The sequence below is a fragment of the Dama dama genome, chromosome 1, assembly GCF_033118175.1.
Source record: "Dama dama isolate Ldn47 chromosome 1, ASM3311817v1, whole genome shotgun sequence".
NCBI lineage: Eukaryota > Metazoa > Chordata > Mammalia > Artiodactyla > Cervidae > Dama > Dama dama.
Window position 1 is genome coordinate 8,457,242 of NC_083681.1, and position 27,634 is coordinate 8,484,875.

Sequence of the window (27,634 nt, forward strand, 5' to 3'; positions counted from 1 at the left end):
AAAGAGGAAGAGAAGGGGTAATGGGGATAAGTGGGTAGAGTCTAGATCTACTTGGGGAGTGGAACTGAAATCATTGCTAATGGATTGGATGGTGGAGTGAGGAAGAAGGAAGAATCAAAAGATAAGTTCTGGGACTTAGGGTTGAGCAACCAGCAAAGCAATAGCTGGGAACATGCGGGCAGAAGCAGGTTCATTGTAGAAAATCAGCACTTCCATTTTGCACGCTCATGTACATGCTTTGGAATCAAACAGCCTGGTCCACATCTGAGAATCTGCCACTTACTGGCTGGGTGGCCAGAATCTGCCTGCAAGGCAGGAGACCCTGGTTCAATTCCTGGGTGGGAAAGATCCCCTGGAGAAAGGGATTGGCTGCCCACTCCAGTATTCATGGGCTTCCCTGGTGGCTCAGATGGTAAAGAGTCCACCTGCAGTGCAGGAGACCTGGATTCGATCCCTGGGTTGGGGAGATCCCCTGGAGGAGGACATGGCAACTCACTCCAGTATTCTTGCCTGGAGAATCTCCATGGACAGAGGTGCCTGGTGGGCTACAGTCCATGGGATCGAAAAGAGTCAGACATATCTGAGCATCTATGCACAGCTGGGTGGTCTCCTGTGGCTCTCCTGTCGGTCTCCTGTGGGTCTTCTGTCACTTCTTAGCTGTGTTCTTGTCGCAGATATCTTGAGATGTTAGATGAGTAGATACAGGTTACATGCTCCTCACAAGGCCTGGCATATTTAAGCCCTTCATAATATTGGCAGTTATTTGCCACCTGCTGCTAAATACATCTAAATACATAGTCGACTGACGTTGAGCTTTTCCAGGTTTAATCACACCGTAGCCTTCTGGGATTAAGGTACTATGGTTCCAGCATGAGAAAGAAAGTTTCTCACACAGTAAAGATCACTCCATCAGAATTGTTATTGCTTACTTTCTTCGTACTTGAAAGGTTCTTTTTGGGGGGAGCCCTTCCCTTCACAAAGTACACAATAATATACTTGCTCGCCTCCCATGTAATATATGTTTTTATTCTTCCATCATATAAAGATCGAGGGTGAATAATGCACCCTGAAAAGTTGCTTAACTGGAGCATAGAATTCTTCCAAACTCTTTCCAAATTTTAAGGTACTAATTAAAAATTCAAATAATTATATCAAGAAGGCTTGCAATTTTACGTGAAAACCCTAAGCCACTTCATCTTCTCTTCCATTGTATGAAGTTAGGCGTGCTGGTGTATAAGACCTGGGCACTTGTTAATAGTAAGGGTGGTCCACTGTCCTCAGAATAGCAGAGCTGACAGTGGTAGAAATTCCTCATAACCACATGGCCCATGTACAAACTATTTTATCAGTGGCTGGCACATAGTAAGTACCTGGTAAGTGTTACATTTAGCTATATGTTTTCTGTCTTAAATAATCCAGTAAAGAGATCTAGACTTATGAGCAGTTTCAAAGCATGTTTCATAGAAGCAGTGGCAAAAGTAGAACTTCCTGTGGAAAAATCTACCCTCCCACCCCTAGAGGCTGAAAGAAACATATTACCAGTATCCTTAGTTAAATATTGATGTCCTTTCTTCACAGAATATTTCTTTGTTTTTATAGGAACTACAAACCAGAATGATCCTAAATCTCCAGAAAACTCCAAGGATAAGCAAAGAGGTGAGTTTTAGAAGGTCAGAAAATGGGTTATCTGTCTAGCATACATAAAGTAGTATCAGCCAGTCAAGTACATGTAAGCTGGTACACTGACCTGTCTTAACCATGATTTGTGCATTTGTGCATACTTAAAGCCTACCATCAAAGGCTTCTCTTGGTAGGCATCAGGAAATGCTAGTTCACTGGATTCACCATCTTTCTCAGTCTAGCACAGTTGTGAGTAAATTCTAAAACTATTGATAAAAACATTCTGGAATTTATTACTGAATTTTAAATCACCTTTTTAGGTATGACCTTTTATGCTCTGCCTATGAATATGAACTAGAATTCATAAATCTGCTGATCTTGCTGGTGGAAGAAATCACTTTAAGCTGGTTAGCCATGACAGCCTTAATTTGCCTTGGTGGACTCTAAGGAGACCCTGCTTATATTTCACCCATCAGATAGATTTCAACCCACCACTTTGCTTCCTTCTTGAAACAGTAGATGAGACTTTTTTCTTGTGCTTTTAGTTTGGGACAGATGGATTTCTTCCTTGATTTTCTGAATTAACATGGAAGGATAGGAACCAGACTAAATGTTATAAGTAATAGTACTATCAATGCATGTTTCTTCTAACTGATATTTAGTTTATCTTTTCACTGCCTTTATTAAGAGTGACAGAGGTAAAAACTTAAAAAGGTACACAAATCCTATCCCTGGACCCATCTTTTGTACTTTTCTTCAACAAATATTGATTGAGTGTCTCTAATGTGTGGACACAGTACGAAAGGGACCAAGCTCTGACGTCTTGGTGTTTTTGTTTGTTTTTTGTGTTATTTTATTGTTCAAACGTACACATAACTTAAAATTCACAATGTTAGCCATTTTTAGGTGTACAGGTGGCATTAAATACATTCGCAATGTTGTGCAATGTCATGGAGATTTTTTATTAACTTTTTACTGAACTACAGTTATATTACAATGTTGTATAAGTTCTGCTGTCCAGCAAAATGACTTAGTTATATACATGTATACGTTCTTCTTTATTTTCTTTTCCATTGTGGTGTATTTCAGAATATTAAAAGTAGTTCCCTATGCACCTTTGCTGTTTCTCAATTCTGTGTGTAACAGTTTGCATCTACTAACCCCAGACTCCTAGTCTCTCCCTCCCCTTGGAAAGCTTGGGGTTTCCTTGGAAACCCTAAGTCTGTTCTGTATGTCTGTGAGTTTGTTTCTACTTCAAAGATCGGTTCATTTGTGCCATATTTCAGATTCCACATATAAGTGATTTGTTGTTGTTTAGTTACTAAGTTGTGTCTGATTCTGTGACCACGTGGATTGCAGCATGCCAAGCTTCCCTGTCCTTCACTGTCTCCCGGAGTTTGCTCAAACTCATGTCCATTTAATCAGATCACTGATTAATCAGTGATTAATCCATCAAGTCCCGTCATCTTCTGTTGCCCCCTTCTTCTTCTGCCTTCAATATTTTCCTAGTATCAGGGTCTTTTCCAATGAGTCACCTCTTTGCATCAGGTGGCCAAAGTATTGTAGCTTCAGCATCCGTCTTTCTAATGAAGCAGCAATGCAACAAGTGGGAACATGCGGGAAGAAGCCAGTTTATCATAGAAAATCAGCACTTCCATTTGGCACTCTCATGTATGCGCTTTGGAATCAAACAGCCTGGTCCACATCTGAGAATCCGCCACTTACTGGCTCGGTGGCCAGAATCTGCCTGCAAGGCAGGAGACCCTGATTCGATTCCTGGGTGGGAAAGATCCCCTGGAGAAAGGGAGTGGCTGCCCACTCCAGTATTCATGGGCTTCCCTGGTGGCTCAGATGGTAAAGAGTCCACCTGCAGTGCAGGAGACCTGGATTCGATCCCTGGGTTGGGGAGATCCCCTGGAGGAGGACATGGCAACTCACTCCAGTATTCTTGCCTGGAGAATCTCCATGGACAGAGGTGCCTGGTGGGCTACAGTCCATGGGATGGAAGAGTCAGACAGGACTGAACAACGATGCACAGCTGAGTGGTCTCCTGTGGGTCTTTGTCACTGCCTAGCTGTGTTCCTGTCACTGAATTGTTTTGGGGGTTAGATGGGCTAATGCAGGTTACATGCTCCCCACAAGGCCTGGCATATTTAAGCCCTTCATAATATTGTCTATTATTTGCTACCTGCTGCTAAATACATCTAAATACATCGTCTACTGACCTTGATCTTTTTCAGGTTTCATCTTCACACCATAGTTTTGGGATAAATGGATTACGGTTCTAGCAAGAGGAAGAAATTTGTACTCAGAGTAAAGATAGCTCCGTCAGAAATGTTATTGTTTACTTTCTTTGTACTTGGGAGGTTTTTGGGGTGGGGGAGGCCTTCTTGTGAAAACTACACAATAATACAGTTGCTCGCCTACCATGTAGTATATGTGTTTAATCTTCCATTATATAAAGATCCAGGTGATCCTGAAAAGTTGCTTAACTGGAGCATAGAATTATTCCAAACTCTCTTCAAATTTTAAGGTACTAGTTAAAAATTCAGGGGATTATATCAAGAACGCTTCCAGTTTGACGGGAAAACCCTAAGCTAGTTCATCTTTTCTCCATCGTATGAAGGTAGGTGTCCTGGTGTACAAGACCTGGGCACTCGTTAATAGTAAGGGTGGTCCACTGTCCTCAGAAGAGCAGACTTGTCAGTAGTAGAAATTTCTCATCACCACATGGCCCTTGTACAGACTATTTTTTCAGTGGCTGGCACATAGAAAGTACTAGGTAAGTGTTACATTAGCTATATGTTTTCTGTCTTAAAATATCCAGTGATACAGATCTAGATTTATAAACAGTTTCAAGGCATGTTTCATAGAAGCAGTGGCAAAAGTAGAACTTCCTGTGGAATAATCGACCCTCCCACCCCTCAGAGCCCAAAACAAACATATTGCCAGTATCCTTAGTTAAATATTGATGTCCTTTCTTCACAGAATATTTCTTTGTTTTTACAGGCGCTCCAAACCAGAATAATCCTCAGTCTGAACAGAAGTCCAATGGTAACAACCAAGGAGGTGAGTTAAAAAGGTCAGAAAACAGATTATCTGTCTAGCATACATAACGTACTATCAGCCAGTCCAGTACATGTAAGCTGCTACACTGACTGTCTTAACTATGACTTGTTCATTTGTAAATACTTAAAGCTTCCCATCAAAGGCTTCCCTTAGTAGGCATCAGGAAATGATAGTTCACTAGATTCATCATCTTTCTCAGTCTAGGAAAGTTGTGAGTAAATTCTAAAAGTATTAATAAAAACATATTGGAGTTTATTAGTGAGGTGAAGCACATTTTTCGGTGTGACATTTTGGCCTCTGCCTATGGATATGAACTAGAGTTCATAAATCTGCTGATCTTGCTGGTGGAAGAAATCACTTTAAGCTGGTCAGCCATGGCAGCATTGCCTTGGTGGACTCTTAAGAAGACCCTGCTTATATTTCACCCATCAGTTAGATTTCAGTCCACCGCCTTGCTTCCTTATTGAAACAGTAGATGAGGCCCTTTTCCTGTGCTTTAGGTTTGGGACAGATGGATTTCTTCCTTGATTTTCTGAATTAACATGCAAGGATAGGAACCAGACTGATGTTATAAATAATAGTACCATCAACACATGTTTCTACTAAGTCTTATTTAGTTTATCTTCTCACTGCCTTTATTAAGAGTGACAGAGGTAGAAACTTAAAAAGGTACACAGATCCTGTCCCTGGACCCATTTTTTCTACTTTCATTCAACAAATATTGATTGAGTGTCTCTAATGTGTGGACACAGTACAAAGGGGACCAAGCTCTAACTTCTTGGAGTTTTTGTTTGTTTTTGTTTTATTTTATTGTTAAAGCATACACATAACATAAAATTCAAATGTTAGCCATTTTTTGGTGTACAGCTGGCATTACATACTTTCACAGTGTTGTGCAATATGATGGAGATATTTTATTAATTTTTTATTGAAGTATAGTTAATTTACAGTGTTGTGTAGTTTCTGCTGTCCAGCAAAATGACTTAGTTATATCGATATACATTCTTCTTTATTTTCTTTTCCATTGAGGTTTATTCCTGAATATTAAATGTAGTTCCTCTGTGCACCATTGTTGTTTCTCAATTCTATGTGTAAAAGTTTGCATCTACTAACCCCAGACTCCTACTCCTTCCCCTAGCTTGTAAACCTTGCGGTTTCCTTGGAAGCCCTAAGTCTGTTCTGTATGTCTGTGAGTCTCTTCCTACTTCATAGTTTCATTTGTGCCATATTTTAGGATCCATACATAAGTGATTTGTTCTTGTTTAGTCACTAAGTCATGTCTGCCTCTGTGACCCCACAGACTGCAGCATGCCAAGCTTCCCTGTCCTTCACTGTCTCCCAGAGTTTGCTCAAACTCATGTCCATTTAATCAGATCACTGCTTAATCAGTGATTAATCCATCCAGTCACCTCATCCTCTCTTACCATGTTCTTCTTTTGCCCTCAGTCTTTCCCAGCATCAGGGTCTTTTCCAACCAGTCAGCTCTTTGCATCAGGTGGCCAAAGTATTGTAGCTTCAGCATCCATCTTTCTAATGAATATTGAGGGTTGTTTTCTTTAGGATTGACTGGTTTGATCACCTTGCTGTCCAAGGGACTCTTAAGAATCTTCTCTGGCACCACAGTTCAAAAGGATCAAATCTTTGTGTTTAGCCTTCTTTATGGTTCTACTCACATGTGTAAATGACTAGTGAATAAACCATAGCTTTTACTAGGTGGACCTTTGTTTGCAAAGTAATGTCTCTGCTTTTTAATAAGCTATGTATAAAGTGATTGCCAGACTTCTAAAGCCACCATAATGCATAGCCAATATGAGATGAAAGTAATTTTTTATGAATCTGTGCCACTTTATGAACTTAATTCCATTTAGTGAAGTATTCTGCTGTAATACTTTGTCTTTTTTTGTCACTTAAATCATCTGCTTCCTTGTACTTAGATCGTCCAAGACATTCTTTATTTCAGTGCTTGCACACAGTAGGTACTTCATAAGTATTTTTTGGAAAAGGGTGAAGAGGTCTTAAAACTAGAAAGAGCTAAGAAAGAAGGTAGTTTCTGCCTTCTTCCTCAAGCCAGAAAAAAGAAAAAATGAAAGCCTCCGTCATAAGAGTGACAACAGCAGGGAGAGAAAAACAGGAGGCTTTTGTAATCTGGGCAGAAGAGGAAGAGAAGGGGTAATGGGGATAAGTGGGTAGAGTCTAGATCTGCTTGGGGAGTGGAACTGATAACATTGCTAATGGAATGGATGGTGGAGTGAGGAAGAAGGAAGAATCAAAAGATAACTTCCGGTGTTAGGGTTGAGCAACCAGCAATGCAACAAGTGGGAACATGCGGGAAGAAGCCGGTTTATCATAGAAAATCAACACTTCCATTTGGCACTCTCATGTACACGCTTTGGAATCAAACAGCCTGGTCCACATCTGAGAATCCACCACTTACTGGCTCGGTGGCCAGAATCTGCCTGCAAGGCAGGAGACCCTGATTCGATTCCTGGATGGAAAAGATCCCCTGGAGAAAGGGATCAGCTACCCACTCCAGTATTCATGGGCTTCCCTGGTGGCTCAGATGGTAAAGAATCCGCCTGCCAAACAGAAGACCTGGTTTCGATCCCTGGGTTGGGGAGATCCCCTGGAGGAAGACATGGCAACTCACTCCAGTATTCTTGCCTGGAGAATCTCCATGGACAGAGGTGCCTGGTGGGCTACAGTCCATGGGATTGCAAAGAGTCAGACATGACTGAGCAATCATGTACTGCTGGGTGGTCTCCTGTGGGTCTCCTGTGGGTCTTTGTCACTGCCTAGCTGTGTTCCTCTCACTGAATTGTTTTGGGGGTTAGATGGGCTAATGCAGGTTACATGCTCCCCACAAGGCCTGGCATGGTGCAGGTCCTTCATAATATTGTCAATTATTTGCTACCTGCTGCTAAATACATCTAAATACATCGTCTACTGACCTTGATCTTTTTCAGGTTTAATCTTCACACCATAGTCTTTTGGGATAAATGGATTATGGTTCCAGCAAGAGGAAGATATTTGCACACAGAGTAAAGATAGTTCCATCAGAATTGTTATTGCTTAGTTTCTTTGTACTTGGGAGGTTTTTGCGGTGTGGGACGCCTTCTTTGGAAAAGTACACAGTAATACACTTGCTCGCCTCCCATGTAATATATGTGTTTAATCTTCCATTATACCAAGATCCAGGGTGAATAATGCACCTTGAAACGTTGCTTAACTGGAGCATAGAATTCTTCCAAACTTTTTCCAAATTTTAAGGTACTAGTTTAAAATTCAAAGAATTATATCAAGAAGGCTTGCAATTTTACGTGAAAACCCTAAGCCACTTCATCTTCTCTCCATTGTATGAAGTTAGGCGTGCTGGTGTACAAGACCTGGGCACTCGTTAATAGTAACGGTGGTCCACTGTCCTCAGAAGAGCAGACTTGTCAGTAGTAGAAATTCCTCATAACCACATAGCCCATGTAGAAACTATTTTATCAGTGGCTGGCACATAGTAAGTACCTGGTAAGTGTTACATTAGCTATATGTTTTCTGTCTTAAAATATCCAGTGATACAGATCTAGATTTATGAACAGTTTCAAGGCATGTTTCATAGAAGCAGTGGCAAAAGTAGAACTTCCTGTGGAAAAATCTACCCTCCCACCCCTCAGAGGCCAACAGAAACATATTGCCACTATTCTTAGTTAAATATTGATATCCGTTCTTCACGGGATATTTCTTTGTTTTTATAGGAGCTCCAAACCAGAATAATCCTCAGTCTGAACAGAAGTCCAATGGTAACAACCAAGGAGGTGAGTTTTAAGAGGTCAGAAAACGGATTATCTGTCTAGCATACATAAAGTAATATCAGCTAGTCCAATACTTGTAAGCTGGTACACTGACCTGTCTTAACCATGATTTTGCATTTGTGAATACTTAAAGCCTCCCATCAAAGGCTTCCCTTAGTAGACATCAGGAAATGATAGTTCACTGGATTCATCATCTAGCATCAACTGGTAAAGTTGTGAGTAAATTCTAAAAGTATTAATAAAAACATACTGGAATTTATTAGTGAGTTTTGAAGCACATTTTTCGGTATGACATTTTGGGCTCTTCCTGTGGCTATGAACTCATAAATCTGCTGATCTTGCTGGTAGAAGAAATCACTTTAAGCTGGTCAGCTATGGTAGCCTTAATTTTCCTTGGTGGACTCTCAGGAGACCTTGCTTATATTTCACCTGTCAGTCAGATTTCAATCCACCCCCTTGCTTCCTTATTGAAACAGTAGATGAGGCCCTTTTCTTTTGCTTTTAGATTAGGACAGATGGATTTCTTCCTTGATTTTCTGAATTAACATGCAAGGATAGGAACCAGACTGATGTTATAAATAATAGTACCATCAACACATGTTTCTACTAAGTTATATTTAGTTTATCTTCTCACTGCCTTTATTAAGAGTGACAGAGGTAGAAACTTCAAAAGGTACACAGATCCTGTCCCTCCCGTTTTTTGTACTTTATTCAATGACTATTGAGTGACTGTAATGTGTGGACACAGTGCAAAAGGGACCAAGCTCTAACTTCTTGGGAGTTTTTGTTTTTTGTTTTATTGTTAAAGCATACACATAACTAAAAATTCACAGATTTGGCCAGTTTTAGGTGTACAGGTTGCATTAAATACATTCACAGTGTTGTGCTATATCATGGAGATTTTTTACTGGAATACGGTTAATGTACAGTGTTGTGTTAATTCCTGCTGTCCAGCAAAATGACTTAGTTATATACATGTATACATTCTTTTTTATTTTCTTTTCCATTGAGGTTTATTCCTGAATATTAAATGTAGTTCCCTGTGTACTGTTGTTATTTCTCAGTTCTATGTGTAATGGTTTGCATCTACTAACCCCAGACCCCTAGTCCCTCCCTCCCCGACCCTTGCTCCCCCTTGGAAACCCTATGTTTGTTCTGTGTATCTGTGAGTCTGTTTCTACTTCATAGATAGGTTCATTTGTGCCATATTTTAAATTCTACATATAAGTGATTTGTTGTTGTTTAGTCACTAAGTCGTGTCTGCCTCTGTGACCCCACGGACTGCAGCATGCCAAGCTTCCCTGTCCTTCACTGTCTCCTGGAGTTTGCTCAAACTGATGTCCATTTAATCAGATCACTGCTTAATCAGTGAATAATCCATCCAGTCACCTCATTCTCTCTTGCCCCCTTCTTCTTTTGCCCTCAGTCTTTCCCAGCATCAGGGTCTTTTCCAATGAGTCAGCTCTTTGCATCAGGTGGCCAAAGTATTGTAGCTTCAGCATCCATCTTTCCAATGAATATTGAGGGTTGATTTTCTTTAGGATTGATTGGTTTGATCACCTTGCTGTCCAAGGGACTCTTAAGAATCTTCTTCAGCACCACAGTTCCAAAGCATCAATTCTTTTGTGTCCAGCCTTCTTTATGGTTCAACTCACATGTATAAATGACTACTGGAAAAACCATAGCTTTGACTATATGGACCTTTGTCAGTGGAATGATGCCTCTGCTTTTCAATATGCTGTCTAGCTTGTCATACCATTTCTTCGAAGTAGCAAGCATGTTTCATTTCAAGGCTGAAGTCACCATCCTCAGTGATTTTGGGGCCTAAGAACATAAAACGTCACTGTTTCTACTTTCACCCCTTCTATTTCCCAAGAAGTGATGGGACCAGATGCCATGATCTTCATTTTTTGAATGTTGGGTTTCAAGTCAGGTTTTTCACTCTCCTCTTCCACCTTCATCAGGAGGCTCTTCATCTTTAGTTTTTCGCTTTCTGCCATAAGGATGGTGTCATCTGCATATCTGAGGTTATTGATATTTCTCCTGGAAATTTTGATTCCCACTTGTGCTTCATCCAGCTCAGCATTTTGCATGATGTACTCTGCCAGAAGTTAAATAGGCAGGGTGACAGCCTTGGCATATTCTTTTCCCAATTTTGAACAAATCTGTTGTTCCATGTCCAGTTCTAACTGTTGCTTCTTCGCCTGCATACAGGTTTCTCAGGAGGCAGGTAAGGTGGTCTGTTATTCCTATCTCTTTCAGAATTTTCCACAGTTTGTTGTGATCCACACAGTCAGACTTTAGCGTAGTCAGTGAAACAGAAGTAGATGCTTTTTGTAATTCCCTTACTTTCTCTATGAGCCAGTGGATGTTGGTGATTAGCAGTTGGTTACAGGGAAAGACGAGGTATTTCCACTATCATGAACAGATGGAAGTTTCTAATGACCAATCCAATGGTCAGAGAAATTCCCCCTTTTGCAGTAGTTTGGGAAATGCAGATAAAAGCATTGTCTTCCCAAGAACGAGAGAAAAAGGTATACAGGCCTGGTTCAGTCATCTTGGAAAAGCTGTCTCCTTCAGATGTCGTCTGCTTCATTTTTTAGAAGTCTTTGTTTTCAAGTCACCAGTGCAAGTCCACTCTGGGTTTGATTCTTTCCTTATAGGTGATGTGTTAATCCAAGAGTCTTCTTCTTTTAGGATTTAATGACACAAGGTTGGTTAACAGTACGTGATTGAGGCCTTTTCAGTGGGATTGAAAGGAGTCTTTCTAGAGATGAAATCTCCAGACTGCAGAGTGTGGTGTTTGAGGTTTCATTCCCCAGGAATACACTATGAACAGATGACTGAAGTTAGTTATTTCTGTGACATACATTTTAAGATACTAACTAGAGTATGACTGATAACATCATACCAGGACATATCAGAATTTTATAAAATTTCTGGAACATTTATATTAATAACATTCACCATGCATTATAACCTAAGAAGGTTTATCATCACTTATTTAACAGTGCTTCCAATATAGTTTAACATGCCAAATGAGCCTAAATAGTTTGATTTCTCTTTTTGTAAAGAAAGAGAACAAATCGTTTGAGATGTTATAAGAGCCCTCTGAAAATTTCCAGTGTTACTTTCAGGTCAAAAAGACTTTATTTAGAATTTTATCTTGGGGAAGTTTATCAAAAATATCAACGAGTTCAGACATCTGACTAAATATGATCACAGATTATTATAAATCAATACTTTACTACCTAAGAAGGTTACATAGTTCTGAGCAAAATTTTTCTCTTTTAAAATTGAAAAGACTTTGTTTTCATAAGTAAAAACAAAGATCTGATTAAGATAACATGAAGCACAGAAAAATAATTTTGGTAAAACACAAAATCTTTGCTTTCTAGACAAGAGTACTTAGAAGGTAAGAAAGAAAACTTTCATAGAATTTTATCAGAAGCAGATCATAGTCCAAGCAAACTTTGGTCTTTTAGTAGATGATGGAAAATTAAGTTCCAGTTTTACATAAGTACACTATTGATATTAAAGCTTATTTTTTTTAAACCCTTACAACAAATTCTTTCAATCTTACCTAACTTGATCACTCATAAAATTCCTTTTCCAGATTCTCTTTCCAAAAACCTACAACTTTCTTAATATCCCTTCAGATTTTATTCTGTGTTTTCCTCTTTCCCTTTCTGAAATGGTAAGCCTGCTTTAGGACAGTTACTTACTTTTATTTCAACAAAAATATATCTCTTATACCTTCTTTTACCATCCTATTTTTCTTGTATATGAAGATTTTTCATTTACTATTTCTTGTAGCTTTAATTATGTTAAAGGATTAGAATTCTTAACTCTTGGTAACCTTAGTTTCTAATAAAGCATTCTTTAATCAATTTATGAATACCATTCATAATTTCTAGAATCATGCTTTCTCATAGTATAGTTCTTTAGCATGGCATAAAACATGTTTACTAAGAAAACTAAATATCTTTAGTAACTCTGTAAAAGAAAGCCAAAAGTGGATAAACTTATTTTCGGTATTTACTTTTTCAGTGTTTTATCTTATTTAAAAATGATTCAGATATTCAATGAGTTTAACTCACTATTTAGCTGAACTTAAGAAAATCTTAAGGTTCTAGGGTATGAAAAGATTTAGGGAAATTTTTAAATGTTTACTTAAAAGCTATTTTGTGTACATCTATTTAATTTACTTGTTTTTTAAAAATTATATTTAGATTAATTATGAAAGTGTAATCATACTGTTATTTTTCTTGCTGAATTATCATTAAAGATCAGTGCAGTACTTTGAGAACAGCTTCAGGCTTAATCTCTGGGTTGGGAAGATAACCTGGATTAAGAAATGGCAATTCACTCCAGTATTCTTGCCTGGAAAATTTCATGGACAGAGGAGCCTAGCAGACTGTAGTCCAAGGGGTTGCAAAGAGTCAGACACGACTGATCACACACATGTATACACACATTAGAGTCCTTGAGATGACTTTAAATGCTCCTTCTAGCACAGGGTATTTATCTTGAGGGGGAAAAGCATTGCCTCAAATTTTTTCCTGAAGAGACCAGATAATACAGATATTATAAAAATGTTTTGTTTATTGTGTAAGATTTTTGCATAACTGTTTTATCCCTTTGATATATCTCTGAAACTTGAAGATCCTTATGTAACCTGTTGAATTTGTGGTTTTTTAATAGGACATGATTCTCAATATTTTGTTTTGTTAGTAACATTTCTAATTGTAGAAAAATTGTCATTTTTTGAACATACTATTTACCAATTTATTGGGTGCAATTTACTGTTGGGGAAAGAGGAGACTGCTGGCAGTACCACTTAAAACATGGATCTGTATTGCTATTACAGAGGACTCACCGCATTGAATTCAGCAAATCCAGTTGTTCTCGATTGTGTTTGTTTTTGGTCTCCATCTGAGTTCTGTCAGTGCTTTCTATGATTTATTCATCTTGGCACCTAACACTATATGGAACCAAGTACATACTTTGTAGTTGCTGATTTACAAAGAACCACTGTATATGTTTTTCAGACTTTACTGGTTCATGCTCCAATCTTATCTGTTATTCTAGCTGAATTTTTTTTGTTTATAGAGTAAGATAGACACTTGAGGTTAAAGAAACGGGAATTAAGGTTACTTTCTAGCTGTACCACAGAGTTACATGTGATGGTTTTGTTTTTCAGTATGTTCTAATAATTATTTGAAGACAGACATACTTTTGACCTTCTTTTGTACAGGGACTTGTTTGATGCTTCATCCTCTTAGAAAGAAAATAATCTCCCCCATTTCATGTATAGTCTGAGAGCATATTATTTAGGGTCTGGGATGGATCGATTTATCCTTCCTGTGCAAGAAAGGCACAGGCCCAGATTGTTTTCCATAACAGGGTTTGGGCAAGGAAATGTAACATAGTCTAGAATGGACAGTAGATATCAGAACAACAGTTCAGTATAAGGATATAGGATCATTCTTCTTGATCAGTTAGGATTAATGCTTCCCCCAAAAGGGGAGTCTCAGGTTCAAGGTACCACCATCCAGTCTGAAGCTCTTTTCTTGGGCATAATTTTACAAAGCAGTTGACCTCCCTTAATGTTCTCACCATACATGACTGCCTTTGGCTTGGTACAGTTGTTTGGTACATCCTTGGTACAGTTGCTTGGGCTGCTCTAGTGGGGTTGGCTTTATCCACAGATCCAGCAGGACCATAGCAGTTTTGAACAGATGCACCTGGTTTGAGTGTTAGATTTCTGCAGAAAAGGTAGTGGAAATTTGGGAACAGCTTACTCAAATAATCATTCCAACTGTTACCCCCAATGAAAACACTAGAAACCTTACTGATGGGAAGAATTCATCAGGTACATAATCTCATATTCCTTAGTGCCTTCCTTTATTTCCTTTGGGTAAAGTGGTTTATGTATGAAAGAAATATTAGATGGAAACTTCCAGTTAGGTTGTAAGCTGCTACAAGACAGAAACTAGATGACCTGACAGGTTATCTCAGATGCAGATGGTGTTAGATGGACAGACAGAGATGTAGGTATAGATATTGTTATTTCTAACCAGAGAGTTGATGTAGGAAACAATTTCTCTGATTACTCCGAAGGTTACTGTGTACTTAAGGAAGTGCTTCAACTCTTCAAAGGCTTTATTTTCTTCAACTCATGTTTATGAGATTGCATTTGAAAATTGCTGATAATTTTTAACATCATTAGATTTTGTAGGAATGTAGAGTGGGAAATCATGCAATATTATGTTCAGTTTCAGGAACAAATGTTTGTTTTGACTGCCCACTCTGCTATTCACTGTTTTAGGCACAAGGCATGTAGTGATATTAGGTTGGTTCAAAAGTAATTGTGGTTTTGCATTGTTGAACTTTGCTGTTTGATACTGGAATATATTCTTAAATTGAGCTATGAAGTTTTGCCTAATCCGCCATATTCACCTGACCTCTTACACACCGACAACCACTTCTTCAAGCATCTTGACAACTTTTTGCAGGGAAAATGCTTCCACAGCCAGCAGGCGGCAGGAAATGCTTTGTAGGAGTTTTTCAAATCCCAAAGTATGGATTTTTATGCTACAGCAATAAACAAACTTATTTCTCGTTGGCAAAAATATGTTGATCATTAAGATTTCTATTTTTATTAATAAAAATGTGTTTGTGCCTAGTTACAGTGATTTAAGATTCATGGTCTGAAACTAAAGTTACTTTTTCACCAACCTAATAAATAAGACAGATTAGGCCCTGCTCTCAAGAAGTTTATAATCAGTTGGTGGTTGAGTCTGTAAGTAGTGTCTGACTCTTTTGACCCCATGGACTATGGCCTGCCAGCTCCTTTGTCCATGGGGCTTCTCCAGGCAAGAATACTGGAGTGGGTTGTCATTTCCTTCTCCAGGGGATCTTCCCAACCCAGGGATCGAACCTGGGTCTCCTGCATTGCAGGCAGATTCTTTACCAACTGAGCTATGAGGGAAGCCCTTATAATCTGGTGAGGAGATACAAACTATGAGATAAACAACTGAAGGGGATTTCAGATCATGATTTTTAGAAATAAACAGGATATATATATATATATGTGGTGGAGAATGACTGAGGAAGGGCTGCTTCAGACCAGGTGGTCTGGGAGGACCTCTCTGAGGTGGAGTCATCTGAGCTGAGCCCTGACTGACAGGAAGGAGCCAGCCCTGCACATACCAGAAGGAAGAGCGTTGCAGGCAGAAGGAATAATTAGTGCAGGTGTGAAACAGGAGTGAACCTCTGTGACATGTGGCTGGCATGCAGCCGTGGGTGTGTACTTATTACATACAGGAATTATGAAATGGGAATACAGTGTTTAATATGTAAGAGTTGTATTTTGAAACATCAAAAACATAGTAGAGCACATTTCAGAAGAAGAGGCCAGAGATGTGGATTCTGGCTACTTCATTAAATTTTCTGGGTCTTTTTTTTTGTCGTTTGAGTGGAGGTAAGTGTTAGTTCTTCAGACATAAAATTTTATGGTGATTCTAAACCACAGTGCACCTTCATATTCTCTGTACTTTCAAGACAGCAGGTATAATAATAAATTGGAGTGGTTCTGGTGCTTTCTTTCCTGAAGTGTGCCGCTATCCCGAAGTTATAATTAGGAGCCAGATGAAAAGCTTCCAGTTCAGATCAAGAACTGTTGCTTGTACTTGACTGTGATGTGAGCTTTAAAAGGGAGCATCAGATGTTTAACAGTTAAACCATTTTCAGGGTTAGCGGTATGGGGCTGGGTAACCAGCCTGTTGTATGAGTTCTGGGAAAACCCAGGAGATTGTGAATGTTAGCTTGGGTTTGTGGGGGCTGTGAGCTTGTGATGAATGGAAGTTAGGAGGGAGAAACGGTGTGGGATGCACATGCGCTGAGAATTCAGTGCAGAAATCCCAGAAATACCAAGAAATGCTAAACAGCAACAGAAAAGAGGAAAATGAGCAGTTTTCAGTACTTTTGTTCCTTTTCACAGATAGTGTAGAAGATAAACATAGGTGTCCTCCCTCTCCCCCCAAAAGTAAATCTAGGGCAGAAAGCCAGCTACCAGACCCTCTGTTCCTATTGTCTTTCAGTATGCACACGAGGGTTTGACACACAGTGAGTGCCCAGTGGGTCCTTGCTGAATCTGAATTTTAGTTTGAATAGGAGAATGGACTTACTTGGCATTGAATACATGACACTCATTTTTTTAGCTTGCTCTGGACTCTCATGTCATCTTTCAGACAAATGTTATTGACTTATCTACTCAATCGTGTATAGTAATACATAGAGATTTCTCAAGAATAACTTTCCCACATGCATAGTATTAAAAAAAAAAAAAAAGACTTAAAAAAAAATTGAAAAAAAAAAAAGACTTTGATGTACTGGTTATAGAATTAAGCAGTAGTTGGTATCAGGCATTCATCTTTTTGTCAGTATCTTCTTTTTTTCCTTAATATTTTAATTTTGTTTACAACTTATTATAAAATGAGTAATGCATGTACATAATTTGAAAGTTCAGAGAATACTTGAAAATATGAAATACATAATACCTGCCTTCCTTTCTCTATTGAGTCCCACTGACTCCTTTTCTCAGATGTCCTTTAATGGTCAAAAGCCAGACTCATTGTTTCCATCCAAAGATCTGTATTTTGTGTCTCACTTGAATGACCAACCATTTGTATCTAAAGCAAGAAATGATTACCAGTTTTACATGTATTCTTCCAAAAGACAGTTTAAAAGTGAGAGTGTTAGTCACTCAGTCGTGTCCAACTCTTTGTGACCCCATGGACTGTAGCTCACAAGGATCCACTGTTCATGGAATTCTCCAGGCAAGACAATTTAAGCCTAATCCATATATAGCATATGTGTTTTTTATGAACATAAATGGATAAGCACATAAATGTGCTAAGCACACCTTTCCCTGCTCAGCTGGTCTCACTTGCGCTCATCCTTCCTTGTGGCTACATGGTATTCCACGGTACAGATGATCCTCCCAGGTCCCCACTGAGGGAGGTGTAGGTTATTTTCAGTCTCTGCTCGTTTAAGCACTGCTGCAGTGAATATCCCTCCTGTTCCATGCTGGCTTCCCTCTGCTAGGGCCCCTGTGGTGCTCTTTCCAAGTGGTGGCACTGCTGAGTCAGATTGTGCATGTATTTTAATTGATAATATTTTGCTAAATTTCCTTGCAAGAAGATTACACTAGTTTACTCCCACTGGCAGTAAAAGGTGCTTGTTTTCCACAGTCTCAACAGTACTGGGTAATAGCAAACATTTTAATATTTGCCAATCTGATACGTGATTAATGAAGTCTCCTTGTTTGGAGTTACAGTCCTTTAAATAAGTTTAGAATATTTTCATATTGGTTTTGAAGGGGCTTGGTTCTTTTTTTAAAAAACCGCTTTACTGAGATGTAAGTCACTCACTTCAGGTGTATAATTCAGTGGTTTTTTAGTATATTCAGGTATGTGCAACCATCACCAGTTAATTTTGGAATATTTTCATTGCCTCAAAAAGAACTTCTGTGCCCTTTAGCCATCACCTTCCTTACCCCCATCTCACCCTGACCCTCCAATCCCTAAGCAATCATTTATCTAGTTTCTATTTCTAGATTTCCTTATTCTGGACTTCCATATGAACAGAATCATTTTAGTATGTGATCTTTTATGATTGACTTCTTTAACTTATGTTTTGAAGATAACGTGAGTTGTAGCAAGTTGTCAGTACTTCATTCCCTTTTATGGATGAGAAATGTTCCATTGTACAAAGATACCATATAATGCTTATATATTCATCCATTGGTGGACATTTAGGTTGCTTCAACCTTTTGACTGTTATGAATAGTATTGCTATAAACAGGTGTGCAGAATTGATGGGTCATATGGCAACTGTGCTTGATGAACTGCCAGGCTGTTTTCCTAAAAGGCTGTCCCATTTCACATTCCGACAAGCAGTGTACACTGTGTCAGGATTTTGATTTCTCTATATCCTTTCCAGCACTTTTAAACTTTTTGATTCTAGTCATCCTAGTAGGTATGAAATAGTATCTCATTGTGGTTTTGATTTGCATTTCTTTGTTGACTAATGATGTTGAGCATCCTTCTGGTGTTTCAAAAAAAGAAAACTACAGGCCAATATCACTGATGAACATAGATGCAAAAATCCTTAACAAAATTCTAGCAAGCAGAATCCAACAACATATTAAAAAGATCATACATCATGACCAAGTGGGCTTTATCCTAGGGATGCAAGGATTCTTCAATATCTGCAAATCAATCAACATAATACACCACATTAACAAATTGAAAAATAAAAACCATATGATTATCTCAATAGATGCAGAGAAACCTTTTGAAAAATTCAACATCTGTTTATGATAAAAACTCTCCAGAAAGCAGGAATACAAGGAACATACCTCAACATAATAAAAGCTATGTATGACAAACCCACAGCAAACATTATCCTCAGTGGTGAAAAATTGAAAGCATTTCCCTTAAAGTCAGGAACAAGACAACGGTGCCCACTCTCACCACTACTATTCAACATAGTTTTGGAAGTTTTGGCCACAGCAATCAGAGCAGAAAAAGAAATAAAAGGAATCCAGATTGGAAAAAAAGAAGTAAAACTCTCACTGTTTGCAGATGACATGATCCTCTACATAGAAAAACCCTAAAGACACCACCAGAAAATTACTAGAGTTAATCAATGAATATAGTAAAGTTGCAGGATATAAAATCAACACAGAAATCCCTTGCATTCCTATACACTAACAATGAGAAAACAGAGAAATTAAGGAAACAATTCCATTCACCATTCCAACGAAAACAATAAAATACTTAGGAATATATCTACCTAAAGAAACAAAAGACCTTTATATAGAAAACTGTAAAACACTAGTGGAAGAAATCAAAGAGGACACAAATAGATGGAGAAATACACCATGTTCATGGATCGGAAGAATCAATACAGTGAAAATGAGTATACTATCCAAAGCAATCTTATAGATTCAATGCAGTCCCTATCAAGCTACCAACAATATTTTTCACAAAGCTAGAACAAATAGTTTCACAATTTGTATGGAAATACAAAAAATCTCAAATAGCCAAAGCAGTCTTGAGAAAGAAGAATGGAACTGGAGGAATCAACCTGCCTGACTTCAGGCTTTACTACAAAGCCACACTCATCAAGACAGTATGGTACTGGCACAAAGACAGAATTATAGATCAGTGGAACAAAATAGAAAGCCCAGAGATAAATCCACGCACCTATGGACACCTTATCTTCGACAAAGGAGGCAAGGATATACAATGGAGAAAAGACAATCTCTTTAACAAGTGGTACTGGGAAAACTGGTCAACCACTTGTAAAAGAATGAAACTAGAACACTTTCTAACACCATACACAAAAATAAACTCAAAATGGATTAAAGATCTAAACTTAAGACCAGAAACTGTAAAACTCCTAGAGGAAAACATAGGCAAAACACTCTCCGACATAAATCACAGCAGGATCCTCTATGACCCACCCCCCAGAATATTGGAAATAAAAGCAAAAATAAACAAATGGGACCTAATTAAAATTAAAATCTTTTGCACAGCAAAGGAAACTATAAGCAAGGTGAAAAGACAGCCTTCAGAATGGGAGAAAATAATAGCAAATGAAGCAACTGACAAAGAATTAATCTCAAAAATATACAAGCAACTCCTGCAGCTCAATTCCAGAAAAATAAATGAGCCAAAGAACTAAACAGACAGTTCTCCAACGAAGACGTACAGATGGCTAACAAACACATGGAAAGATGCTCAGCATCACTCATTATCAGAGAAATGCAAATCAAAACCACAATGAGGTATAATTTCATGCCAGTCAGAATGGCTGCTATACAAAATTCTACAAGTAAATGCTGGAGAAGGTGTAGAGAAAAGGGAGCCGTCTTACACTGTTGGTGGGAATGCAAACTAGTATAGCCACTATGGAGAACAGTGTGGAGATTCCCTAAAAAACTGGAAATAGAACTGCCATATGACCCAGCAATCCCACTCCTGGGCATACACACTGAGGAAGCCAGAACTGAAAGAGACACATGCACCCCAATGTTCATCACAGCACTGTTCATAATAGCCAGGACATGGAAGCAACCTAGATGCCCATCAGCAGACGAATGGATAAGAAAGCTGTGGTATATATACACAATGGAATATTACTCAGCCATTATAAAGAACACATTTGAATCAGTTCTAATGAGGTGGATGAAACTGGAGCCCATTATACAGAGTGAAGTAAGCCAGAAAGAAAAACACCAATACAGTATATTAACACATATATATGGAATTTAGAAAGATGGTAATGATAACCCTGTATGCGAGACAGCAAAAGAGACACAGATGTATAGAACCATCTTGGACTCTGTGGGAGAGGGCGAGGGTGGGATGACTTTGGAGAATGGCATTGAAACTTGTATATTATCACATGTGAAACTTATCGCCAGTCCAGGTTCGATGCATGAGACAGGGTGCTCAGGGCTGGTGCACTGGGATGACCCTAAGGGATGGGATGGGGAGGGAGGTGGGAGGAGGGTTCAGGATGGGGAACACATGTACACCCGTGGCTGATTCATGTCAATGTATGGCAAAAACCACTACAGTATTGTAAAGTAATTAGCCTCCAATTAAAATAAATAAATTTATATTAAAAAAAGAAATATACACAATGTAAAATCAGAAGTTTGTGATTACATATTTTTTGTGATATGAAATAAAGATGTTCTTAAAAAAAAACCCTTCATGTGTTTATTAGTCATTTGCATGTCTTCCTTGGAAAACACTTGGTTTTTTAGTTTGAAGTATAGTTGATTTACAGTGTTGTGTTACTTCCTGCTGTACTTCATAGTGGTTCAGCTGTATGGTTGTTTAGTTGCTAAGTTGTGTTCAACTCTTTTGCAAGCCCATGGACTGTAGCCCACCAGGCTCCTCTGCCCATGGGATTTTCCAGGCAAGAATACTGGAGTGGGTTGTCATTTCCTACTCCAGGGGATCTCCCTGACTCAGAGACTGAACCTGTGTCTCCTGCACTGGCAGGCAGATTCTTTACCACTGAGCCACCAGGGAAGCCCTGATAAAGTTTTACATACATATATATACATTCTTCCTTTATAAATTCTTTTCTATTATGGCTTATCATAGCATATTGAATATAGTTCTCTGTGCTACACAGTAGGACCTTGTTGTTTATCCATTCTATATATAAAATCTTACATCTGCTAACCCCAACCATCCATTTCAATATATTTAAGTATTTTGCCTATTTTTAAATTATTAAATTTTTTCTGATTGTAAAAATAGTTCTTGTGGAGATTTTGGAAACTACAGCAAAGTAGTTTTTTAATTATTCAAATTACTCCCACCAAGCACTTTTAGTTTTTTTTAGACTCAGAGTCAATATATAGGCACAGTTTCTTAAATGGAAACTAACACTCTTCCAAAAAACATTTTATTATGGTTTCAAGTTACAACATGAGAACAGCTAGTTGAGAAGTGACACTTTTAGCCTATTACCTATTACAATAATAACTTACTTATTGCTTAGTAAGTTTTGGTTTGACTGCTTTTTTCACTCTGCAGTGAATTTGATTCGCCAGTTCTAGTGTTTTTCACCCCAGTGTGTGTGCCCTGTTGTGTTTGGGGGAAGATACAAAGAGAAAAATAATTGTTTTGCTGTTAAGTGAACTTGGATTAGTTACTTAACCTCTCTATGCTTCAGTTCCTTTTGTAAAAAATGGAACTGATAAAATAATACAGATCTCCTAATGGGATAAATTACAAGTAAAGCACCTGGCTTTAAAATAGTACCTGGCACAAATTAAAAACTAAATTAATGTGTTCCTCTTTGCTCTTCAGCCATGATGGTCCTTTTTTCTTTTCATTGAAATATAATTAATTTAAAATGTTATGTTAGCTTCAGGTGTTTAGCATAGTAATTTGGTATTCTACATTAAGAAATGTTCACCACAGTAAGTCTAGTTATCATCTGTCACTATACAGAGCGTTTACAATATTATTGACCACATTTGCTGTGCTGTACATTATCTCTTCATGACTTAACTTTACAACGAGAAGTCCCCCTTGTCGGCCCCAGTCTGTCCTCGGCCCTGTGAGAATGGGCCTTGTTTGATCCCCAGCTCTCTGCCCCAGAACCTTGGCTATGCTGCTCTCGCTCCCTCAGGCACTCTCCCCTCCCTTCTCTGCCTCTGCCTGCTGAACACCCGTTCTGCCCTCAGGGCTCTGCTCCAGCCTCACCTCCTCTGGGAGTAGTCCTTGCCCTGTGCTTGACAGGCCTCCCGAGGACCATATCTGTCTGTGTTAGGCTTTAGCGAAGACTGCCTTCTCAGCTGAAAAGTCATCTTCCTCAGCACCACATTGCCAGTGTCCAGCTCAGGCCTGACACATTTTTGCTGAAGCAAAGGATGAGTGAATGCTCTGGGAGGAGGAATCTAGTTTCTGTGCTTGCTACCCCAGCCTTACCTGCAAGGTTAGTTGGGAGTCCTTTGATCACAATAAATCACCGTCTGCTCTCTACAGATACTTCTCTAATGGGACGCAGGGCTTTTCACTTTACAGTCGGGAAGAACAGGCTTACATGATGTAGGAGCGTTGCCATAATGCTGTCACTGCATTCCGGGCAACGCCTGTCTTCGTTCTTGTTCCCATGAAGCCTTTCCAGCCAGGCCCTGATCATTGAGGGGTGTGGGGAAGGTGGTGGACAGGGGCCTTCAGGTCTGAGAGGACAGAGTGGAGCTCGCCAGGCTCAGCAGGGCCGAGCTATGGTCAGTCTTCCTGCTGAGTCAGGGGTTCTCAGGTCATTCAGTCCTGGTGGCCTTCTGCAGGAGGGGACCGTCTGTGCTCTGTGTGACACAAGAGGTTATAGCGGTGATACAGGAGGGAGGCATTGGATTTACTTATGTTGGGGGATGGGAGGGGTTGCCCAAGTCCCTTAGGGAGTATGGGTTTGACAGTAATGCGGTGGGAAGACATTGCAGGGTTTTAAACAGATTAGTTCAAATGGATGGTGGGCCAGGACGCTTGTGGTGGACATGAGGACAGATTTTGCTGATGGGGCTGACTGTGGCAGGTGAGAGGAAGAGGGGACTGGTGGCTGGGTATTCGAGTTTGAGCTCAGATGTTGTACTGGCCCAGTCTAACCCAACACCTGGCCACCACATGTCCAGGCAGTTACTACAGGGGAGGAGTTAAAAACGAGAATGGCTGAGAGATCCCAGCAGACTGGAGAAGGCGAGTGGGCAGAGTGTCCAAAGATGGAGAGCCTCGTGACGAAAGACAGAGGGAAGAGCACGGACAAAGAAGTGGGGGGTGAGGAGAGCCCCACTTTGTGTATTTCCTTGTCTTTGAGAAAGCTGAGAGGTAGGGGTGACAATGTGAGAATTAGGCAGTTTTAACTTCCTACATGAGCCAGTTTGGGGGGACGGTCTTTGCAGGGTAAGTCTTAGAAATTGTCATCTAGCATTAATAGTTATATTACTGCATTTTATTTTTTAAAATTATCAAATCTTAGAACTGGAAATAACCTTTGAGCAGTTTTTTTCGTTATTAGCACCGTATTCTAACCAACTGAGCAACCTGTCATTCCCTCAGTTGTATGGTTTTTTTTCCTTTTGGTTATTTAACCTATTTGTGCTGGGAACTATGATAATGCTTAGTTATGTGAAAATTATAAACCAAAAGTACTATACAGTTCTAAAGTGAACATCCAAACTTAACCATAGAGGAGAAAGTATTCAGTTTCTGACTTTTTCCAGTTGAGTTTAGCTATTCAGTTTTTTTGTGAGTTGTATAATCCAAGTTTTGCCATGACTACATCCTTTCTATTCACAGAGTTTCTGTTTCACAAAGTAGCCTTAAGATTCAGCAATCTGCAGTAACTATGACACACCAAAGATATTACATGCTAACCACAGCATAATTGTTTTGATGAGACGACATGATATGTATAACAAATGTATGTGTGGCTGTCTCTGTAAAGAGGTTAATCTCTCTGTGTTAAGTTTTTCTGAGGATGATTCTGTTTATAACTAGACTCTAGATCATGCTGACCCAGGATAAACTTTTTAGACTAAGTGCTTTAAATGATGATAAGTCTCTGTAAGTTCAGTGAGTCTGGCTGCATCTGGGATCCATGCTAGTTTATCAGTGAAAGGTGCTATGTGTAAGACATAAAACTTCTGCTTAGTAGAATGCTATGATTTTAACAGTTTACTTTAGAATCACTTCTTAGAGTCCAGTTGACTCGGTGTAAGTACTGTAACATTGCAGCACACAGACACAGGAATTCATATTCGTTAGCTTAGTCAGAAGTTCATAGAGGGGTGTCAAAGTCCATTTCAAAAAGAAAAGTCTAATTTTAGGAGCTTCCACTTTACACACCAGAACTTTGATTTCAATAAATAGCTCGGGTAATTTTCCTGCTGGCACAAGTTGAAAAGTACATTCTGTTGGAAAGGAAAAAAGAAAATAACCTGATGAGAAACTATAAGCCTGTTTATGAAGCAAAGGAGCAGGAAGAAGAAAGTAAACATCACCACAGATTTAATTTTCATGTTTCATATTTCCTGTTACATGTATTTGGTTGCAAGCAACAAAAACTAACTCTAGCTAAGCACTCAGTCAAACAAGAAATTGTTGGACACAGATGGGGTCAGTCACAGAATCAAAGAGAAAACACTGAACAGCTAGACCTAGCACCAGGTATTTTAAGGGCAGGGCTGAACAGAAAAAATCTTGAGAGAGTTGTCAAAACGACTTGCCAGCTGTTTTCCATCAAGGTGACTTGTCAGCTCTTTTCCATTCTGTTGTACGCTGCTTGAGTTTCAAATTCCTGGGAAGATCTGATTGACCTAATTTGAGTCATCGCCTACCTATTCACAGTCCCTCCAAACTGCATGGAGGGCAGGACTGAGGGGTCTTTAAAGGAAGAGTAGAAGCTGTTATGAAAAAATGAGGACCAGGAGCTAGACAAGGGAAGAACAGTGAATGTTCACTACACCAGCCACATAGCCACTGTCAGTAGTAATGATTCTGCCTGACTAGAGTAAGTGCCAGATAGTTATTATCTTTCTCTTCAGAAACATCTCTTGTCAGCTTTATATTCATACGTGAACTGTGGCAAAAATATTATGCCACTTTGAATTGGACAGGGATCACTTCCCTTGAATTTCAGAATATCTTTTTCATTTAGCTTTATAAATTGTCCAGATGACCAGTAATTTCTGATATTGAGTAAAAATAATCTAAAATCACTTTTGTTTGCTTCAGTTTTTTTTCAGCAAGTTCTTATACTTGAAGTATGCATTGCCAGAAAGTTATCATGATAATTCTCAGAAGGTTTATGTGTATTCTTCTTTTCTATATCTCTGTGTAGAGAAAATATTCTTTGTCTTCCTGAATGAACTGGCAGATTGTTTACATTTAAAGTCTATTTACTAGGATTTCCCTGGTGTTCCAGTGGTTAAGAATCTGCCTGCCAATGCAGGGGACACAGGTTCAATCCCTGGTCCAGGAAGCTCCACGTGCCATGGGCCAGCTAAGCCCGCGCTCCACAGCTACTGAGCCTAAACTCTGGAGCCTGTGCGCCGCAGTAAGAGAAGCCACTCCGGTGAGAAGTCTGCACCACACCTGGAGAGTGGCCCCTCACTGCAACCAGAGAAAGCCCATGCAACACAGTGAAGACCCGGGGGCGCCAAAAGGAAAAACAAAGAATTTTTTTTTTAAGTCCATTTCCTTAGAATTTATACCCACCCTGTTCTTGTTCTGCCACTTCTACCTTTCTCCTTGTCCCTCGTAGTTCTTGTCCCCTAGTTGGTCAGGTGCTACTTCAGAAGGGACCTGGGGCAGCTTTTGTGAAACTCAAAGCAGTCAAAAAGCCCATGGAACAGGGATTAATTGATATGTGCTGGGGTAACATTGTGCCAGTGGCCTTGAAGAGCAGTGCTCACTGCTCAGTGCTGCCCCACGGCCACGGCCCGGCAAGCGCCCCAAGGTGGCCAGGCACACTCGGTTTATGCGGCCCTGTCCCAGAGGTGCATGGTCTCCCCCGGGGTGAGTGATCGTGCACCCAGGGGACTGTTCAAGGCCTCTGAGCACAAGGGGGCCCTCCAGTCAATGAGGAAAAGGGTGGGGACCCCCACCGTGCCTAGAGGAAGAGGGAGGGCTGAGCAGCCCTAAGGAAACCGGCTGTGGAGAAGGACCCAGCCACCTTCCTCCCAGCACACACCCAGACCTCTGCAGGGACAGAGAGGCGGGTGCTGCTGAGGACATTAAGCCAGCTGTGAATAACAGTGTTGCTCAGCACTCTAGCTTGATACAGAGTGTGGATAAGAGACATGTAGTAAGTTCCAATCACAGACTGAAGGTTGTGAAAAGAGAACCTGCTAAAGACCAAAACCTTGCAGCTTAATTCTGCAAGTTAAAGCATTCCACAGTAGACAGTAACACATTCACAATTAGAAGACTTCCGTTCAGCTTGGTGACATCCCAACTGTTATAGACTAGCAGGTAACTGGTTGTATATGCCCAGACACAAAACTGTTTATCACAGCTGGCTATTCGGTTAATAAAAAGGTTTGTGACTAGGCATATACATCAGTTATTTGCTATTTATAGTAATCAGGGTATCACCAAACAAAATAGAAGTTTCTAATTGTAAATGTATTAGCCAGATTTTAATCAATAAGTAGGGAATAAAACAGCCTTTGTAAACACTAGGCCACATGCTCATTCAGTCTTTATCATCATACCCTAGTAAGTAATTTTGCTTTCAGTGTTAAATAATAACAACAAAGGGCGTACCAAAATCCTCACATACCCTTGGGTGTAAACTTTCCTGGGGTTTTCCATTATTAATGAAGTCAAAGACAAATTTTATAACTTCCTTGAGATAGCTAAAACTTACATAGTAATCTCTGTATGTAGGGGTTTTGCAGTATTAGAGTATTAAAAGAAACTGACCTTGCATTATTTTCTACTCAAGACAGGGTTTTGGTTAAATGCATTTTTTGTTCTGTTTTAAAATCTCATATATGCTCTGTCCATCCTGCTAGTTAGCTGCAAGACAGTTGACCTCAG

At 39.4% G+C, this 27,634-nt stretch overlaps 1 protein-coding gene across 1 annotated transcript in view; it reads left to right on the plus strand.

Moving 5' to 3' along the window:
* The window catches only part of TMEM123 (transmembrane protein 123), a 94,940-nt gene that overhangs the window by 35,440 nt on the left and 31,866 nt on the right, over window positions 1–27,634 (plus strand). The window contains exons 9-11 of the mRNA XM_061154986.1: window positions 1,600–1,656; window positions 4,630–4,689; window positions 8,433–8,492. Coding sequence (XP_061010969.1) covers window positions 1,600–1,656; window positions 4,630–4,689; window positions 8,433–8,492 — 177 coding nt within the window. The remainder of the gene's footprint in view (window positions 1–1,599; window positions 1,657–4,629; window positions 4,690–8,432; window positions 8,493–27,634) is intronic.